At 45.1% G+C, this 20578-nt stretch overlaps 1 protein-coding gene across 4 annotated transcripts in view; it reads right to left on the bottom strand.

Moving 5' to 3' along the window:
- Positions 1–15104, bottom strand: part of ANXA5 (annexin A5) — a 41815-nt gene extending 26711 nt beyond the window's left edge. The window contains exons 1-2 of one of the 4 annotated variants that reach the window (XM_070047666.2): positions 14983–15104; positions 14582–14625 (exon numbers count right to left, since the gene is read on the bottom strand). In XM_070047666.2, coding sequence (XP_069903767.1) covers positions 14582–14590 — 9 coding nt within the window. In that variant the 5' untranslated portion in view covers positions 14591–14625; positions 14983–15104. Of the gene's footprint in view, positions 1–14581; positions 14626–14795; positions 14926–14982 lie in introns of those variants that run through there. The other 3 variants (XM_008267910.5, XM_008267908.5, XM_008267909.5) reach the window with 3 other exon arrangements.
- Positions 15105–20578: the final 5474 nt, after the last annotated feature.

The following is a 20578-nucleotide window of genomic DNA, read 5'->3' as shown; positions in this document are numbered from 1 at the left end:
GACCCAGATTAGTTCAGGGCTCCTGGCTTCAGCGTTGCCCAGTCCCAGCCTAGCTAGCGTGACCATCTGGGGAGTCAACCAGTGGATGGAAGATGGGTCTCCCCCTCACCCGCCGTAGCCCTGCCTTTCTTTTTTTTTTTTTTTTAATGTATTTATTTGACAGGTAGAACTACAGAGAGAGAGAGAGAGAGAGAGAGAGAGAGAGAAAGGTCTTCCTTCCGTTGGTTCACTATCCAAATGGCTGCAATGGCCAGAGCTACGCCGATCTGAAGCCAGGAGCCAAGAGTTTCTTCCTGGTCTCCCATGCGGGTGCAGGGCCCAAGCACTTGGGCCATCCTCCACTGCCTTCTCAGGCCACAGCAGAGAGTTGGACTGGAAGAGGAGCAACGGGATTAGAACCAGCGCCTTTTATGGGAATCCGGTGCCGCAGGCAGAAGATTAACCTAGTGTGCCATGGCGCCGGCCCCCAGTAGCCTTGCCTTTCAAATAAAGTAAATAAGTATTAAAAAAAAAAAATAAAAAGAGTGGAGACAAAAAAGATTATTTAAAAATTATTTGCATAATGAAGGGTGAGGAAGTCAAAGTCAAAGGCAGGGCAGTGGAAATGGAATGGAAAAGGAGTCAGGGAAGAAGGGAACTACTACTGAGGATGATTTCACTTCCAGATGGGAAAGGGATGGCTGCTTTTGCAATTCCTCTTAGTAGGTACACTGGAAGAGAAGCAGGCCAGTGAGTTATGAGCACACACAGATGGAAGGTGGGGCCACATGCAGGGACCACCACACAACATTAAGATGGAAAGGAAGGAAAAGGCCAGGAAAGTGACCCACAATCAGATGGCAGCCGATATCTGCCTGGCGCAACTGTGAGCCAGACTGCACTCAGAGCTTCATGTGGTCATCTCAGTGAACCCCACTTTACAAATGAAGCAAACTACTGGCTCAGGAAGGCTTGGCAAAACACCCAAGTGCCACCAAGCAAGCAAGTAGCAAAGCTGGGACTGGAACTCAGGCCTTATGGCGCTATGGCTAATGGGCTCTCAACCACAATGCTTCACCATTTCCCAAGAGAAAGAAGAAAATCCAAAGAGGGTGGTGGCATGGGAGCCAAAGGGGAGAACATTCCAAGGGGAAAGGAAGAAAAAGCAACTTCCAATATCATAGGCAAGTCTAGGAAGTGGGAAGATCACAGAGGCCCCTGGACACAGGCTGGAGCAGCAGTAAGAGCCCAGCTGTGGGATACTCTAGCGTGATCTGAGAAGCAGGTCATTGGGACAGTGTTGTGGCATAGCAGGTAAATGCCTACAAGGCTGGCATCCCACATGAGTGCTGGTTCAAGTCCCAGCTGCTCCATTTCCAATCCAGCTCTCTGCTAATGCACCTGGGAAAGTAGCAGAAGATGGCCCAAGTGCTTGGGGCCCTGCACCCATGTGGGAGACCCAGAGGAAGCACCTGGCTCCTGTCTTCAGCCATCTGTGAAATGAAACAGCAGATGGAAGATTTCTTTCTCTCTCTCTCCCTCCCTCCCTCTCTCTCTCTCCCTCTGTCTCTCTCTCTCTCTCTCTAACTGTGCCTTTCAAAAAAAAAATAAATCTTTAAAAAAAAAAAAGAGAAAGAAAGAAACAGGTCATCTCCATGGAACCCACTTTACAAAGTCTGGAAAAACGCAATTTTCAAAACACACTTCAAAGAAGGCCTGGACCCAGTTTGTAGGCCATGAAGAAACTGCTAGTGGAGCGAAAGGTTAACAGCAGGGGGAAGGTTACAAACAGAAGAGACAGGAGGGATCTGCCTTATAGCAAAATGATAACCTGACCTCAGAGACCACAGGAAAAGGGGTGAAAGATGAAAGGAAGAGAAGTGTCCTCAGAAATCTACGCTACCAGCTATGAAGAAGAAATAACTGCTGGCCATATTTTTGGGAGCTTTCTAGAAATTGTGAAATACTTTTGCTACATTCCAAGTCATTGCAGTCATTCACCAAAGCTAGCCAAGCCATGTGGCAGTGTCAAGGGACCAGATGAGAAACACAGACATGAGTCACAGGGCAGAGGCCTTGTTTGGACATCCTGCCCAGTCCCCCTCTCTGCCCACACAAACTCTGCATATGGGACTAGAAGTGACTCATTCAAGAGGGCTTCCCCTGTTTCCCGAGTCCCACATTTACCCATTCAACGCCACCTCCAAGCAGGTTCACAAAGCCTCACTCTATCCTCAACCCGCTAACGCCTTCCCAGAATTATTACATATTCTCAGACAACACATGGTCAGAACATCTAATTAACTCTTTTAACTCACACCCTCAAAAATATCCATTCTTTAGCTCTGTATTTTTGTTGGCTTTTTTTCTCCCTCTAAACTAAAAAGTTCTTTACCTTCCAAGACTAGGCATGCCAAAATAAAATGAATAAAATCAGCCAAAACACAAACAAAGGGCTGCTTCTCTAGACAGAGAATTAAGAGACACAGAAAAATAACACAGAAATAACAATTTCTGGTTTAAATGAGAAAATATTCACATGCCTGGAACATTTTAAACAAAGCTTTTCCCAGAGGCACAGGGGAGGACTGAACCCTTTTTAAGTCTGTCTTGCAGTTCTATGTAATCAGTACTTCATCAAAACCCACCCAACATTCCACGTGATGCTAACCAGGAGCCAGAAATCATGGCACAAACCACTCAATTTGAACAAGTGCTAAGCAGCTGAGCAGAGATTTCTTTTTTTTTTTTTTTTTTAGATTTCTTTGTTTATTTGAAAGGCAGAGTTACAGAGAGGCAGAGGCAGACAGAGATGTCTTCTACCTACTGTTTCATTCCCAAAATGGCCCCAACAGCCAAAACTGGACCAATCTGAAGCCAGGAACCAGAAGCTTCTTCAGGATCTCCCATGCAGGTACAGAAGCCCAAGAACTTGAGCCGCCTTCCACTGCTTTCCCAGGCCATAGCAGAGAGCTGAATCAGAAGGGGAGTAGCTGGGACTTGAACCAGCGCCCATATGAGATGCCAGCACTGCACACAGTGGCTTCACCTGTGATGATTTTTAAGGATGGCTCTTCAGAGGCTTGGCTTCCTAAAAGCCTCAGGGAGGGGCCACCGGGAAAGATGGGAAGACAGGAAGACCAAATGGGCAGAGTCTGCCTCCCTTCACAGTCAGAGCAGCTCGGGTCTTACCTGACACAGATACTTAGGGACCCCATTACTCCTTCCTGTGATAATGGGTCCCACTGATAAAAAAAAAAGTGGGGGTCAATGTGTGTCACAGCCATTTAAAATGCTGCTTATTAACACCAGAATCCAAATCAAAGTGCTGGTTACAATCCCAGCTGCCCTGCTTTCAATCCAGCTCCCTGCTGATGTGCCTGGAAAAGCAATGGAGGACGGCCCAAGTGTTGGTGCCGTTGAGAACAGTATGGAGCTGCAGGCTCCTGGTCTCAGCCTGGTCTCAGCCTGGCCCATGCCTGGCTGTTGCAACTGTTTGGGGAGTGAACCAGCACATGAAAAATCTTTTTCTCTTTGTCACTTTGCCTTTCAAATAAGTAAATAAATCTTAAAAAAAAATTAATCACTGTACAAAGAAAGGAGATAAGCCAGGAAAGAGAAAATCATGCTGTGAGCTTCAAAGTAAATTAAATATCAGGAAATTAAAAAAAAAAAAAAAAACAAAAAAAACAAACAAAAAAAAAAACACAGAATCCCCAAGAAGACTGAGGGGCACCAACACATCAGGGATCAGAAACAAGATCTCAACCACCACCCACACCCTTGCTGCAATCCCATCAGAAAAGGTGAAGGTCACAGTTAAAAGCCTGAAACTCGAATTGGCCTGCTGCTTCTTCCACTCAGCTTCCTTCCCCTTCCATGCTCCTCCTTGCTTGTTTTTGCTTCCTTCCACCTTGTCTAACACGGCAGTCCCCCTCTTAGTCTCGAGGGGTTAGCTCCAAGGCCCCCACTGGATGCTGGAGCCCATACTGTGCCTTGTCCTATTTGCACATGCCGTGACAAAGTTCAATCTATCAATTAGGCACAACAAGAGATTAACAATAACTAATAATAAAATAGGACAACTGGAATAATATACTATAGTAACAGTTAACATGAATGGCTCTCTCTTTCGCTCTCTCTCTCTCTCAGTATCTTAATTCCTCACTGCATCACAGTAATACTTTTGGATCCTGCTTGATCTTAGGTAACCAAAATCAAAGAGAAGCCTGGGATGGGGCTGAGGTGAGGAGCCCACTACAATTGACTTCCTTCATAAAATCAAGCATTAAGGGAGGAAAGTACCATTTTAAAATAGTTTGCACAGCAGTAGAAAAGAAACTGATAATCAAATAAAAATTCACGAGCATGATTTAAATGTTTATTGTGCCTTGACTCCTGTGTTGAATGTGCTGTTTCTTTAAACTTCCCTGCCAGTATAAGAATGTCTTCTGGGGCCTGTAGGCATCGTAGCATAGTGGGTAAAGCCTGCGGTACCGCCGGCATCCCATGTGAGCACTGCTTCAAGTCCTAGCAGCTCCACTTCCAATCCAGCTCCTTGCTAATGGGCCTAGGAGGGAAGTGGAGGATGGCCCAAGTGCTTGGGCCACTGCACTCATGTTGGAGACCCGGAAGAGGTTCTGGGCTCCTGGCTTCAGCCTGACTCAGGCCCAGCTGTGGCAGCCATTTGGGGAGAGAAGCTACAAGATGGAAATCAATCAATCAATCTCTCTCTTTCTAACACTACCTTTCAAATAAATAAAAAATAAATTTAAAAAAAAAGTCTTCCCTTGGTAAACAACAATAAAATGGAAAGCTAAAATGGGTGCTCCTAAAAGTTACCCAAGAGCAGGGGAGACAAGGTGACAGCTGAGTAAGTTAAAGAGATGGAGGCGAGCGGCAGTGGCCGCCCAAAGCTCACACTAAGTCAAGGGAGCCAGGAATGTTTTCCCTATGTGTGCACCTGGGCATTCTGTGACTAGTACTTGAAAAGCTGCAGCACGCACCAACTCATTCACACCAGTGCATCACAAGATAATCAAGTGTACAGAATTCTCACAGCAGAGAAGAGCATACACAGATTTACAACTTCATTTCCTTTTTCATAGAAAACAAGGGGAACAAACCTAATGAATATGACTGACCCTAAGCCAAGGCAGAAAGTAAGCTAGCTTCAAATCCTTTTTGGCTGCAGGAAGAGATAAATAATGCATAAGCAAATGGACTTACAGAGATAAAAGAGGACTTGGAGATCATATAACACCGAGCTAACTTCCACACAGAGCTGGTGCCACCTAAATGTTTCATAAGGAATGCAAATTCAACATCCCCACTACTGCCTCTTTCCTGACTCAAATCTGCACTCCCCAAGAAAATACACTCAAGCAGCCCAGTCATCTTGGCCCTTTCCTGACCTTTCGCCAGCAACCACTACCCCATCTGTGCATCCAATTTGCCCACTCTCTCCCCTAGACCTCTCCTATCTATTAAGCCACAGCCGCTGCCCACTCGAAGTCCTAAAGTCTCACCAGGATTACTGCATCAGATTCCTAAGTGGCCTTCCCATGCCCAGCCTCCCTCTTCTCCCCTCCCAGAAACTCTACCACATCACTCCTCCTCTGCAACCCCCAGAAAGGCAACCACCTCCTTGGCCACAGGACAATCTTTGTGAGACACAAATGCAACCACGGCATACTCTCTCTTAGAATCCTCTGGTAGCTCTCCACACCTAGAAACCAGTTCATCTTCTTTAGCTCTGGCTCCTGTCTACTTAGCCGACACCCCTTTCCAAGACGGCACCTCTTTCCAAGACAGGGCTCCACGGCCTCCCTTGCTGAGCCTCACTCCAGCACTGCCCGGCTACCATCAGGTGCAGGCCATGCCCCAACACCCCCAGAATTCACTGTAAAATGCCTTCCCTCCTTTCTCCCCTGCAACTCATCCCAACTAAGTAACCTCAATTTCCTCCTAAGTGAATCAGAAATAGTAACACTAACCTCCAAAACTGTATTGTATGCACTAAAAAACGCACACAAAGGACTTGGCAATGCATCTGTTAAGTCAATGAGGCTTAGTTCCATTTCCTGTTTCCTAGCTAATGATAGCTGGCATAGAGCAGGAATTCAAAACCTTCATAGAAGGGTACTTCAAAAAGTTAACAGAAAATGGATTTAAAACGTCAAGTGGAGGGCTGGGCACCTGGTCTAGTGGTTAGGACACCCATGTTCCACATCAGAGTGCCTGGGTTTCATACAAGTCTCTGGCTCCTGATTCCAGCTGCCTGGCAAAGCCAACCCGGGGGGGCAGCAGTGATGGCCCAGGAAGCTGGGTTCTTGTCACCACATGGAATCTGAATTGTGTGCACTGCATCCCTAACTCCAGGTTTCCACCTCAGCCCAATCCCAGTGTCACAGACTTTTGGAGAGTGACCCAGTAGATGGGACTCTATTTCTCTCTCTCACTCTCTCTCTACTGCCTCCCCTTAATAAACATAAATAAAAGTTAATAGAATGGGCCAGCACCGCGACTCACTAGGCTAATCCTCTGCCTTGCAGTGCCGGCACACCGGGTTCTAGTCCCGGTCGGGGCACCCGATTCTGTCCCGGTTGCCCCTCTTCCAGGCCAGCTCTCTGCTGTTGCCAGGGAGTGCAGTGGAGGATGGCCCAGGTCCTTGGGCCCTGCACCCCATGGGAGACCAGGGTAAGTACCTGGCTCCAGCCATCGGATCAGCGCAGTGCGCTGGCTACAGCGCACCGGCCATGGCGGCCATTGGAGGGTGAACCAACGGCAAAAAGGAAGACCTTTCTCTCTGTCTCTCTCTCTCACTATCCACTCTGCCTGTCAAAAAAAAAAAAAAAGTTAATAGAAGATGTTAATCTTGAGCAAAAAGATTTTCAAATCCATGTTAGGAGAGATCTTCAAAAATTTCACAGAAAATACGTATTATGAAAAAAATGATTCATAGTTTTCAAAATCTTTTACACTAAAACATCTTTTAATTCCACTTTCCAGAACTTTCTAAAGTATCCTCATATTTTCATGAATGAATGCACAAATCGAAGGTAAAGAGAACAGCTAGAAACTAGTGTCCAAAGAAATGAAGCCAATTGGAATCCTCATTCCTTCCGATTCATCAACTGCTTATATGTTTACATGTTACAAAAATGACTAAAGGCTGAGTCCAAAACAGCACTTAAAGCAAAGGTCTTAGGCGTACTCATTTAAAAATAAATCAACTGATGCATTTGTGAAATTTTAGAATACCATAACACTTATGTGAATAAAATCTATTTCAGAAATGGATCTATCACGCAAATGGATCCATCAATTTCTACTATGTTTAACTTCTTTTTTTTTTCATTTCATTCTTTTTCCCTCCTAAGGTATCTTTTCTTTTTTAACTTTTATTTAATGAATATAAATTTCCAAAGTACAGCTTATGGATTACAACGGCTTCCCCCCACCCATAACTTCCCTCCCACCCGCAACCCTCCCCTTTCCCACTCCCTCTCCCCTTCCATTCACATCAAGATTCATTTTCAATTCTCTTTATATACAGAAGATCAGTTTAGCATACATTAAGTAAAGGTTTCAACAGTTTGCACCCACACAGAAACACAGAGTGAAAAATACTGTTTCAGTACTAGTTATAGCATTAAATCACAATGTACAGCACACTAAGGACAGAGATCCTACATGAGGAGTAAGTGCACAGTGACTCCTGTTGTTGACTTAAGAAATTGACACTCTTGTTTATGGCATCAGTAATCAACCTAGGCTCTTGTCATGAGTTGCCAAGGCTATGGAAGCCTTTTGAGTTCACCGACTGATCATATTTAGAAAAGGTCGTAGTCAGAGTGGAAGTTCTCTCCTCCCTTCAGAGAAAGGTACCCCCTTTTTTGATTACCTGTTCTTTCCACTGGGATCTCACTCGCGGAGATCTTTCATTTAGGTCATTTTTTTTTTCCAGAGTGTCTTGGCTTTCCATGCCTCTGAAATACTTTCATGGGCTTTTCAGCGAGATCTGCATGCCTTAAGGGTTGATTCTGAGGCCAGAGTGCTGTTTAGGACATCCACCATTCTATGAGTCTGCTGTGTATCTCACTTCCCATGTTACCACGTTTAACTTCTAAGTCATTGAAAGAGGAAAACCCCAGAGTACCTGCTCCATGCTAGCTTAATTCACCTTTGCAGTTCTCCCAAAAGGCAATGGATACTAGATACTACATAAGGGAGCTGGGGTTTGCTGAATGCCAAAGAATTGCTCAATGGCTTCCAAAGCAGCCTATCAGTTTGCAATCTGGTTTTTTTTCTCAGCATCCAACATGGATAAAAGAGTCAAAAGAATCAGGAACAGAGTCTAATCTAGAGCAGCAAAGGCCATGGGGAAACAGGTAACCCTGATCTAATTTCCTAATTGTGAATCATTAGCTATAGCAAGATTTGACCTTAAAAGTGATGGCATGCAAAGAAGGAGGTACTTTTCTCTGAAGGGAGAAGAGAACTTCCACTTTGCTTATGGCCTTTCTAAATATTGATGGGAGTTTGTGGACTCAAAAGGCTTCCGGAGCCAGCACTGTGGTGCAGCTGGTAAAGCTGCTGCCTGCAGTGTCGACATCCCATATGGGCGCCAGTTCAAGCCCCGGCTACTCCACTTTCGATCCAACTCTCTGCTTTGCCCTGGTAAAGCAGTAGAAGATGGTTCAAGTCCTTGGGCCCCTGCACCTGTGTGGGAGACCCAAAGAAGCTCCTGGCTCCTGGCTTCGGATTGGTGCAGCTCCAGGCATTCCAGCCAACTGGGGAGTGAACCAGTGGATGGAAGACCTCTCTCTCCCTCCCTCTCCCTCTCCCTCTCTCTTCCCCCCCCCTTTCTGCCTCTGCATCTCTGTAACCCTGCCTTTTAAATAAATAAATCTTTAAAAAAAAAAAAAAAAGGCTTCCATAGCCTTGGCAGCTTATAACAAGAGCCTTGGGTGATCAATGACACCAAAAATAAGAGTGTCAATTGCTAAATCAACAACAGGAGTCACTGTGCACTTACTCCCCATGTAGGATCTCTGTCCTTAATGAGCTGTACTACAAGAATTAACGGTAAAACTTGTCTTCAAACAGTACTTTATACTTTGTGTTTCTGTGTGGGTACATACTGTTGAAATCTTTACTTAGTATAGAGTTGGTCTTCTATATATAAAGATAATTAAAAATGAATCTTAATGAAGAATGGGATGAGAGAGGGAGTAGGAGGTGGGATGGGAGTGGGGGTGGGAGGGTGGGTATGGGGGGAAAACAGCTATATTCCTAAAGCTGTACCTATGAAATCTGTATTTATTAAATGAAAGCTAAAAAATTTAAGCTTAAAATGTACAGTGTTTTAGGACATAGAAAAAATTAATATATCCAAGAAATAAAGAAAATTGTGTCATCTAGAAAAAATGTGAATGGCATGAAAAGATGCCATCAATATCCAGTCAACCCCTTTGGAATGAGCCTCATCTCAGATTTACTCGCTTACATTTTGAATCTGCTTGCTCTGCACAGGGACTCTGTAACTTATTGAGGCACAATAATTTCAAACTGACCAAAAAATTTTCTAATCAAATCATGGACAGTTTGGCAGGCAGCGCGGCTCACTGGGCTAATCCTCCGCCTGCGGCGCCAGCAACCCGGGTTCTAGACCCGGTTGGGGTACTGGATTCTGTCCCGGTTGCTCCTCTTCCAGTCCAGCTCTCTGCTGTGGCCCGGGAAGGCAGTGGAGGATGGCCTAAGTCCTTGGGCCCTGCACCCGTATGGGAGACCAGGAGGAAGCATCTGGCTCCTGGCTTTGGATTGGCGCAGCGCGCCGGCCATAGTGGCAATTTGGGGGATGAACCAACGGAAGGAAGACCTTTCTCTCTCTGTCTCTCTCTCTCACTGTCTAATTCTGCCTGTCAAAAAAAAAAAAATCATTGACAGTTTAAGTATATATCATGGCAATAATTCTGATACTCATGAAACAAAGTAAACAATTATGTATCCTAGTTTTGCCTTTATCCCATTCCTAATGCCCAGAATATATTAATATATTAACTCTTTACAAGCAACATTATAAATAAAATTCACTTCACACTGTCAAAAATTCAATTTTGAACATCTATTTTAGAGGGAAAGATAGCAAAGCCTTAAACTGAATTAAAATGTATTAAATGGATCATTCATCTGTGAAATACAGCCAGACAAATCAAACACTACAAGCTCACAAGCTTTTAAGTACTTAAATAAATTAGTGTATCTATGAAATTTGGCTCTAACTAAATGGTAGGATGAAAAACCTGCATGAGCAAGTAACAAATAAAAACTCAATTTAAGAAATCCAACTCAAAATATACTAAGTGTGATTGAGAAAATGACCCTAAGACCTAATGAAAAAATCATATTTATATATAGTCAGAAGTTGCCTATAGAAAGAAAAGATGAGAAGATTCAAAATATTTTACTACACGTGGGTCATCAGGCAGCTTTTAACAGTTCTTTGGCCATTCTTAGCATTTTATTTGACCTAGCTGATACTAAATTTAACATGGTAGAGAATATAACTGATCTAAAAATCAAACTAATTACTCATTTAGTAAAGTTTATACTACAATAACATGGATCTTATTATTTCAAACTATATATAAATCATTGGAATAAATGTTGCAAACACATTTGAAAAGTAAATACTGTCTAGGAATTATTCACTTGCAGGTGCACTGGTAATTTAATTTTTTCTTATATATCATAGAAGATAAAGTTACCCAACATACTCTAAGGACTAGGTGACCTATTACTAAACTACTTTTTTTTCCATTATAACTGTCAGTTGAATACAATCTCACATATTTCAAGAGAATCAGGATTAGATCAAGGATTAGAACGAGAAAGAAAAGGGCAGATCAAGTGGTTACCCCACAAATGCCTCCAACTCTGAATGTATTCACCCAACATAATATAAATCATTTTTATGGAGTTCCCAGTACTATCTTCTGCCCTGGCTGTGTTCCCCTACACTGGCATAATGAAGGTAAAATTTAACTGAAACAATTTACATCAATATGAATACATATTTCAAATGCAAACATCAACACAAATATGCATGAATATCAACACAGTTCTAGTAATACTTGTTTATTTAAAAAAAAAGAAACCCCAATGGAATCATCAAAAACCAAAATTCCTAACAATTCTCTAACAAGTCTTAATCATGCTGGTTACGAACTTCACAGTTCATAAACTTGGGGATCAGGCCCACCATATGCACAAGCAGTAACTAATGTCTCTGGACTTTGGCTAATGGTTAGTGACATAGTGGTCCCAACATATTAAAAAGAAAAAACTGTTGGAATGAAAGATATAATCAATAAACATGAATTGCTCTGACTGGGAAATGACATTTTAATTTTTCAATAAATAAGAGACATTTCTATTTAAAATAATACATTTTAAGTCACTGGAATGTGCACCTCTAAGACTTGAGCATCTGTCATCATCACTCTGCAGATGATTAAGGAATGGAGGTTGGTCACTGGTTCCTATAGGATACCCAAAGGTCAGCAAAGGTACTACCATAGCAACCCACAGAAACCTAACACTGAGTTTTCTCCATCTGTACTACAATTACCCTGGGACTTAACACAATTTTACACAATACAAGTACAATTTCAATGCATTCTGCACATCACAAAATGTAAACATAAAGGTCACAAGACTCCATCTTTATACTTAATATTTTCACAAAATGTTTTACTTTCACGATTTCCAAGGATAACTAATGACAGGGCAGGAGCAAACCTCAACACTTGCTTTTTTAAACACTACTTGCAACTTTCATGATGACTAAAAACTAGGGTTTTGATAGGAAATAGCCCTGGTGTTACATTGTGGTAGAGATCATACACATAATTTAATGATGCAAGCCACTATTCTCCTAGGTTTTCTATATGTAAAGGCCTTTACGTGGGGCTAGTGTTGTAGCCTATCAGGTTAGGCTCTGCCTACAACACTGGTACCCCATCAGTTCAAGGCTTGGCTGCTCCACTTCCAATCCAGCTCCCTGATAATGTGCTACAGAAAGCTGTGGAAGATGAGCAAAGTGCTTGGGTTCCTGCACCCATGTGGGGAGACTCAGAAGAAGCTCTGGGTTCCTGGACTCAGCCTGGCCCAGCCCCGGCCTTTGCAACTATTTAGGGAGTGAACCAGCAGCTGGAAGATTGCGTGCGTGCTCTCTCTCGCTCTCTCTGTCATTCCAATGAAAAATAAATCAATCTTCAAAAGGCATTTATGCTATTATCATTCTTTTTTTTTGAAAATTATTTATTTGAAAGAATCATACAGAGAAAGGGAGAGACAGAGAGAAAGGCAGAGTGAGATCTTCCATCTACTGGTTCACTCTCCAGATGGCCACAACTGCCACTACTAACCCAGGCCGAAGCCAGGAGTTTCAGAAAGGTCTCCCATGTGGGCGGCAGGCATCCAAGTACTTGGGCCATCTTCTGCTGTTTTTCTCAGGCTGTTATCAGGGAGCTGGATCAGAAGTGGAGCAGTCAGGACCCAAAATCGGCGCCCATATGGGATGCAGATGGCGGCTTTACCCACTATGCCACAATGCCAGTCCCTATTATCGTTCTTTGAAATTATTAAAACTAACATCCACAACTGGGAAACATATCCATTTTTTACCACCTTGGGTAAGGAGTCTACATAATTAAAAAGAATTGACAGAAAAACTTCAGATATCACTGGGAAACATTCGAAGAGATCCAAGAAACAGCCAATGAGCAAGGATAAGGGAATGATTCTTTGCTACTTACTAACTCATCATGTACATCACCACCTCAAGACAGGAAAGATACTGTTCCAGGAAGGAAAGTTAATTCCACACAGAAGTATCCTTTCCACGGGAAGAACCTACAATAAGCTTTCCACCTGAAGTAATGTGAGAGCGGGCTTATGCTAACAGCTAAGCTCAACAAAGGAATAAGAATGGGAGCACTGTACAAAGTTAATAAAGTTACCAACTCCACTCAATCCTCCCATTTTCTCTTGGAAAGGGCCATGAAATCTTATATTATTTTGATGAACCTATCTGATAAAAAAAAATGAAGTACAAATGAGAGAGAGTATTGCCTGGGCAATTAAAACATTTGTTTAAAATATTTATGGGGCAGGGACAAGTGTCGCGGCACAGCCTGTAATACACCCGAAACCCATAGCAGAGTACCTGGTTAGGCTCCCAGCTACCCTGCGCATCCAATACAACTTCCTGCTGATACACCTGGGAGGCAGCAGATGATGGTCCAAGTATTTGGCTCCCTGCCACCAACTTGGGAAACCCAGATGGAGTTCCTGGCTACTAGCTCCCACCTAGCCCAGCCCTGGCTGTTGTGGCCATTTGGCAAGTGAACCTAAGGGTGGAGGCTCTCTCTTGCTACCACACTCCTCTCCTTTTTCTCCCCACCTCCCTCACCCACCAACCACCCAAATAAATCTTTTTTTTTTCTTTTTTAAAGATTTAATTTACTTGAAAGGCAAAATCATAGTGAGGGAGAGACAGAAACAAATCTTTCATCCACTGGTTCACTCCCCAAACCAGGGCTGGGCCAGGCCAAAGCCAGGAGCCAGGAACTCCATCCAGGTCTTCCACCCCGTGGCAGGGGCCCAAGCACTAAGACTATCATCTGCTCCCTCCCAGGTGCATTAGCAAGGAGCTGGATCAGAAGTGGGACAGCCTGGACTCAAGTCTCACATAAGCCCTCATGTGGGCAACACAGCTGCAGCACTATGCGTGCCCCAAGTGCAAATATCTTTTAAAATGACAAGATCTGTGTAATTAGTTCTGGGGTGGAGTTTTAGGAACTGATTGTCACAAAAGATTGTCTCACATGGTCGACTTTTGAACACTACTATGTAAATTACCCTACCTTCTCTTTCTTACACTTTGGTAACCAACTTCTGACAGTCCCAAAGGCAAATTCAGAACTCGTTCCACAAGTTCATGATTTAAGAAAAACAGCTCTCCTGTTTAACTTTTTGCATTAAAAAAAAAAAATCACTGTGGACGACCAAGTTCTTTGAGTAAAACTGGGCTGCGCACATGCAAAAAGCTCCATGGCGACCCCACTGGAAAAGGCCAGTGCCCACGCACGGAATTAAAATACAGGAAACTTTGCTGAGAAAAAAATAAAGGAAGCCAGGGAGGGGAGGGTGCGTGAGCGTCCGCCTCACGTCACCACGATGAGCCGTCCTGGCTCCGGCTCTAATTTTAGGGGCGCTCAGCATTGCGGGGAAGGCCCTCTTTTATCCATTCTCTCGTGAACCGGGAGCAAACGGAATCTCGGCCACGTCACCGGCCGCTGTCCGCGTCGCCGCGCGGGCGCCCTTTCCAGGGAACGCTCCGCGGGAAGCTCAAAGGACGCGGGAAAAGGGCGGGGAGGAGAAGGGAAGCAAGAAAAGTGTAAGCGATGGTCAGGCGACAGGCTCAGTTCCTTCTGAAACTTTTCTGGCTGTCCCACAAGTTCTGGAACTTTCTTGTGGCCGCTCACAGAGGTGTGCGTAAATCCGAGCGCGGCCCTGGGGCGCACCGCCTTACCTGTGCCATGGCGACTGCTAGCGGCAGGAGACAGGGACGGAGCACTGCAAGAGAGTAGAGACACCCGGCTTAGCGAGCCACTGCTAGCCCCCGGCCCTCCCCAGAGCGCAGAACTGGGCGGAATCTGAGGCTGGGAGACGCGCGCTCTCCACAGCTCCAGAGGCGGCTGCGCGACCCCTCTCCCCGACCCAGCCCGGGCTGTGCGACCACTCGCCTAGACTGGGTACCTCGAGCCTACCGCAGAGTTGCGGAGTGCGAGCCCGCGGCGCGCAAGGGCAGGGCAGGGATAAGGCGGAGAGGGATCTGGGCCCTGCTCCCTAACTACTCCAAGCAACGGAAACGCCGGCGGCCCCGCCCCGGCCCTGCCCCACGAGCGTGGCCCGCCCCTGCCGGGACCTCACCCCAGCCCGGGCCTCAGCGCGCCTGCGTGGGGCGCGGCTCGACCCACTCCCTCCCGAGGGTGCGTGGGATGCCCGGCGGGGCCAGCGGCCGGGTGGGGCCAGGCTGAGGCTCCACTGTTACCGGGAGGGGGCGCCGCTCCTCCGGGGCCCTGAAGAGGGCGCGGGGAGCTGTCCGGGACTCGGGGCTTGGGGTCGCTGGGACCTCGGTCCGCGGTCGCCACAGCAGCTGTGGCCTCCCTGGGGCGCGTGAGCGTAGTCACTGCAGCCGGGGACAGCGCGTCTTTGACCGTCATGTAGGGAAAGTGTGCAGCTTTGTGAGCTGTGGCCCAAGTTAATTGTTTTTTTGTCTTCTTAAAGTGTCAATGATTCCTTCCTAAATGGCCGTCTCTTACATGGATATTTAGTAGCCTGTGTGGAATATTTCAAAGCCCAGGCCTGTAACTAGCTTATATTGTCAAAACTAACCCAGAACTTGAATAGAGCTTGAACGCGAGCCATGGCCCGTACTGGTTCAACGCGAAACACATGAGGTTTTGAGAGTGGAGGGCGAGTCTCCAGGGTACTGTGTTAGCCTGGCGCTGGAAAAGCAGAAATGGAGAGAGACAGCTCCGATTCTGGGACCTGCTGGGATGGAGAAGGCAGGCGACAAGATAAGGCAAGAGGGCAAGAGCTTGCGACAGCAGGCCCAGTGTTCTAGAGACAAATGCCCCAGGATGAGAAGTGCAAAGTGTTGTGGCGGCTCAGCAGAGGACAGAAAGGGACTAGTCTGAAATGAGGAAGAATAAATGAAAATGAATGTGACTCTTTGTTTAGATCGTCTCCTTTGCTTCTAGATGTGAGCTGCCTCAGTGGGGTCCTGGCTAAGTCACACAGAGCGGTAATTGTCAGAAAAGGGGAGCCAAGTCACACAGAGCGGTAATTGTCAGAAAAGGGGAGCCAAACTGCGGAGTGGGTGGAGCTGGCCACTCCTCCTGGCCCTGCAGACCAGGGCCAGACAGCCTCCCCGGCACCAGCCCGCGTCTCTGCCCGGCCCTGGGCGCCTGACTTCAGCGCTCCTTCCAGCGCGTCCATTACAGGCCCCTGTGCCTGACTACAGGCAGCGTTTCCTTGGCGTCTGTCTCTGACCCTCGTGCTTCTCCTGTCTCTCTCTGCTCTTTACCAATAGCAGCCCCTTTCAGCAGGCTTACAGACTTTTTTTAAAATGTTTCGTTTAGTTGAGAGGCAGAGCTAGAGAAAGAAGGAGAGATGGAGAAAGGTCTTGCATCCACTGGTTCACTCCCCAAATGGCCACAGCGGCCACAGCGGGCCAATCCCAAGCTAGGAGCCAGGAGCATCTTTCGGGTCTCCCATGCAGGTGCAGAGGCCAAAGGACTTCGGCCATTTTCTGCTGCTTTCCCAGACCGTAGCAGAGAGCTGGATCGGAAGAGGAGCAGCCTGGACAGCATTAAGCACCCATATGGGATGCCAGCGCCAGAGGTGAAAGTTTAGTCCACAATGCCACAGCAGAGGCCCAGAGACTTCTTTTTTGCCCAGCACCCTCATCTGCTCGATCTTTTGCGTCTCTTTTTTTTCCTACTGCTGCAGAAATGGAATTAGACAGAACCTCGGTGATTCTATGTTTAACAGTGATTGATTCCCTAGGAAAGTGATGCCATCATGGGTTAATGCTCTATGTCCTTGAGCTAAATAATCACAGGACAGATGAATTAGTAGACATTTATGCTATGAATAAAATGACACAAGGCTAGGGAACGGTGGTGCGGGGAACACTGTTTTGAAGGTATTTCTGAGAAGACTTGAGCAGAGACTGAAAGAATTTAATTGTATTGACAGCTATTTACAGAGCACCTATGGAAAAAGCATGCATCAGAGAGTGCACCTTCATGTTGGAGATAAGGCAAGTATACAGACACGAAAATTGAGGCACAGATGGCCAGCTATGAAAGAAGAGCATAAAACGCACCTGGGTTCAGAGGAGAGACAGCTAGTATTTGGTCAAGGGATTAAAAAGCCTGATTGATGTAGCCTTCGAGTTAGCCTTTGAGGAAAGGTATTTTTTAAGGCAAATCGGGACAGAAAGGGTGGTCTAGTTAAGTGCACCGCAAAAACCAAATGAAGAAACAGACCTTTATGTGCATGTGTGAACTGACCTTTCCAAAATGATCAGGATGGGGGCGGAGGGGGGTGCCTAAAGGCAGAATGCCATATGCACATGTAGCCCTGAGTGCTGTACTTCACTAAGTACAACACTGATGAGTTTTAGCTGCTGGGTGGTATAAATAATGGACACTCAGGAAATCTCCTTTTACTGCCTGTTAAAAGCCAGTGTCTGACATCTCCCAAAGTCCCTAGGATCAAAAGTCACCTTCAGACTCTGCACCAGATTCTCCAAGTAACTCTCTGATCCTCCTAATTACGCTTTCTCTTCCTGTGCAATTAAAATTAAAGTCCTTCTTACTCCCCATACTGTCTTTGTGTTAAGTATAAATTACTCAACATACTGTCTTTGTGTTAAGTATAAATTACTCAACATACTGTCTTTGTGTTAAGTATAAATATTATGTAATAATTTCAGTTTGTTTTTACTGTTGTTGGGTCTAAATAATAGCATGCAGCTATTTTCTGTGAGACAATCGGATCATATCAATTGTCCCTTTATTGGGAAAATAGTCCAAATGTCAGACAACTGATGCAAACACACTCAACCTCAATTTACTGGTAAACTTGGGATGTTCTCTGTTTTACGCTTTCCCTCAATTACTTGACTCACTCAGGAACTAGCCAACCCACTCCAAACAAGCCACTGAACTGCTTGTGTGGCAGTTTCTGCATCTCTCAACTCTAATCTTTGGATCACATTCTCATTGCCATACTGTTTCCCTTGACCGTATAGGTCCACAGAGGAAAATAAGTTACAGGTTCTGTTAAAGTAAGTACAAAGCAATGCTTCCCCAGTTTTAGGATGTCGGGAGTCTTGTTCTTTAGAAAAATATAAAATTTTCAATTAGTCTGCTTTTAAGCTGAGTTTATTTAATAAGTATACTTCTTGCAAATTGTGGCTAAAGCAGAAGGAAAGAAGACTGGAAAGTGAGCTGAGAGAGGAAGAGGAAATAGGAGATAGGGGCTGAGAGGTAAGGTAGGGGATGCTTACAGAGGGAAAGGAGGAACCTTCCACCTCCCAGACAAGAGCTGGAAAGAGCCAGCATCTGATATCAGACAGAATTGGAGTCAGATCCCTACTCTGCCAGCTTATTAGTCATTTGACTTGGACACATTACGTGATTACCCTGATCCTGGATTTCCTTATCTAGAGTGATGATTTGAATAAAATGAGCTCATGTAAGCAAATATCTCACAGATTATAGAAAGATCGTTTGCATTTCCCATGGCTCTCCTCCCCTCTAAAAACTCTCACTACTGCTCTTAGCTCCTAGCTTGCTCTCAGCTCCTCGCCTTCACATTAAAAGCAAAATTTACCTCCTCTGCCTGCCCTGCCCAGCAAGGCCTGTTGCATCCCATCACCTGCCAGTCTCAGAACTCGCAGGCCCACCTTGAGGGGGGAGGGAGTCCAACCTGATGCTTCCTGGTGCCACCCGTTTTCTGCCCTGCTATTCTTTCCCAGGCAGAGTCTTCCATTGTAGGCCCCCATCAACACACAGCTAGCCCAGGCCCTTACCCTCCACACTGGTCTCTAAATGCAGCAGTCCCCGTCTGCTGGTGCCAAGGTCTCCAAAAGCACCACCCCAATTGAGTTCAAGTGCCCTGGCTGGCCTCCTTGTGTCCCTGCCTCAGAGTCCCAGGATGACAAGCAGAGGTGAGGCCATGTGGACCACTGCATCCCAGCAGTGGTACTAGAGTATAGTTTTATTCCAGTGTCTCCCCATCCATGCCCTTCAGATTTAGCAAGGTCACAGTATCCTAAGGGAAAACAGCTATCTTGGTACATTCAGGTTGCCAAAGCAAAATGCCATAAGATGTGTGGCTTATACACAACAGAAACTTGTTTCTCCTAGTTTTAGAGGCTGGGAAATCTTAAGATAAAAAGAGTCGGCAAACATGCGGTATGGTGAGGATCTGCTTCCCCCTGACAGCTGTCTTCTCGCTACAACGTCATGTAGTGAAAACAGCTGGCTAGCTCTCTAGGGTCTCATCTATAAGGGAACTAATCCCAATCATAAGGCCAAGCCCTCCCTCCAGAACTAACCATCTCCCAAAGGCCCTACTTCCAGACACCGTCACCTTGGAGCTTACGATTTCAGCACATGAATTGGAGAGGGACTCATCCAGACCACAGCCACAGGCCCAGACATATTTCCAGAACCTCACCCTGAGCCAATAGTGCTAACATCCCTACTGAGATCCATGTTCTCATCTAAGCGTTGAAAGCAGAGACTCCCCTCAGAACAAGTTTAGCTTTAAATCTCCTTCCACTGTTGTTATTCAAAATATTTGTATTTGCCTAGGAAAATGTAAGTCATCTTACCTAGCAGAAGTCTGGTGTGGAGGTCTTGGGTAAATAATTAGGATATCTCATGGGAATCTTTCACATAGAAAGTCTTAGGCTAGATTAAGAATCTCAAAATTATTAGTAAAAGAAGCAATAAAAATACTAAAGTCCACTTATAAAAGGACAAGCTTCCCCTCATGTTTACTTCTAAACCCCCAGCACTTAAGTAACTGCTCATTAAGTATTTTTTATCACTTTTTGCTTTGTGATTTTTTTAAACTTTTATTTAGTAAATATAAATTTCCAAAGTACAGCTTATGGATTAAAATGGCTTTTCCCCCCCATAACTTCCCTCCCACCCGCAACCCTCCCAACTCCGCTCCCTCTCCCATTAAGTATTTTTGAAGAAATGAGAGAATGCATGGATGAGTGAACATACTGTGGTAAAAACTGTTTTTGTTTTAAAGATCTTGCTATTAACTACAAATTACTGATATTCAGAATGATCAGGAGATATAAGAAGGACTTCGAAGGAAACTGTACGAGAGAATTTTGTCAGAGGAATAATTGTATTCTTAAACAGGATTTCTGAATTCTGGAGAGGACTAATCCCCAGCTGGATAGAGTTTGTTTTGTGATCACAGACAATGACTTAATTTTTCCCTATTTGGGATGGTGGTCAGGAGTAAGGGAGCTGACTTGTTTAATGCCTAAAAATAATAGGAAGATCAGCTTCAATTTCTCACTCATCTTTCTCCTTCCAAAAACTCTTACCACCATGCCCCACCCTCATTTTCCATGCTGATGATTCAGTCCCCCATCCATCCTACTAAAAATTCAAAATCAAGTCCTTGTAAATCCACTGTTCTACTATTGTATGCCCTATCTATAACCAGCCAACTCAGCACTCACCCATACACCCAGCTCACTCACTCCTGGCTCAGTCTTGTGGTCCTGTGGGCACCCTCCTTGATGCTGCAAGTTGAGCTTCACTATGGTGGCTTCCCCATCCTTACTCCCTAGTTTTCCTAGCAGTTTCTTAATTCCATGAATACCCTCTATGGCAACTTGTCATGACTCTGTTATACAAAGTTGCTTCTCTTAATTGAACCCTGAATGGTTCAACTTGGCAAAAATAAGCAGACTGCT

The sequence above is a fragment of the Oryctolagus cuniculus genome, chromosome 8 (assembly GCF_051225735.1).
Source record: "Oryctolagus cuniculus isolate XC-2025 breed Fujian yellow rabbit chromosome 8, ASM5122573v1, whole genome shotgun sequence".
Taxonomy (NCBI): Eukaryota; Metazoa; Chordata; class Mammalia; order Lagomorpha; family Leporidae; genus Oryctolagus; species Oryctolagus cuniculus.
The sequence above is the reverse complement of the archived record's forward strand: the minus strand, read 5'-3'. Positions and strand labels throughout refer to the sequence as shown.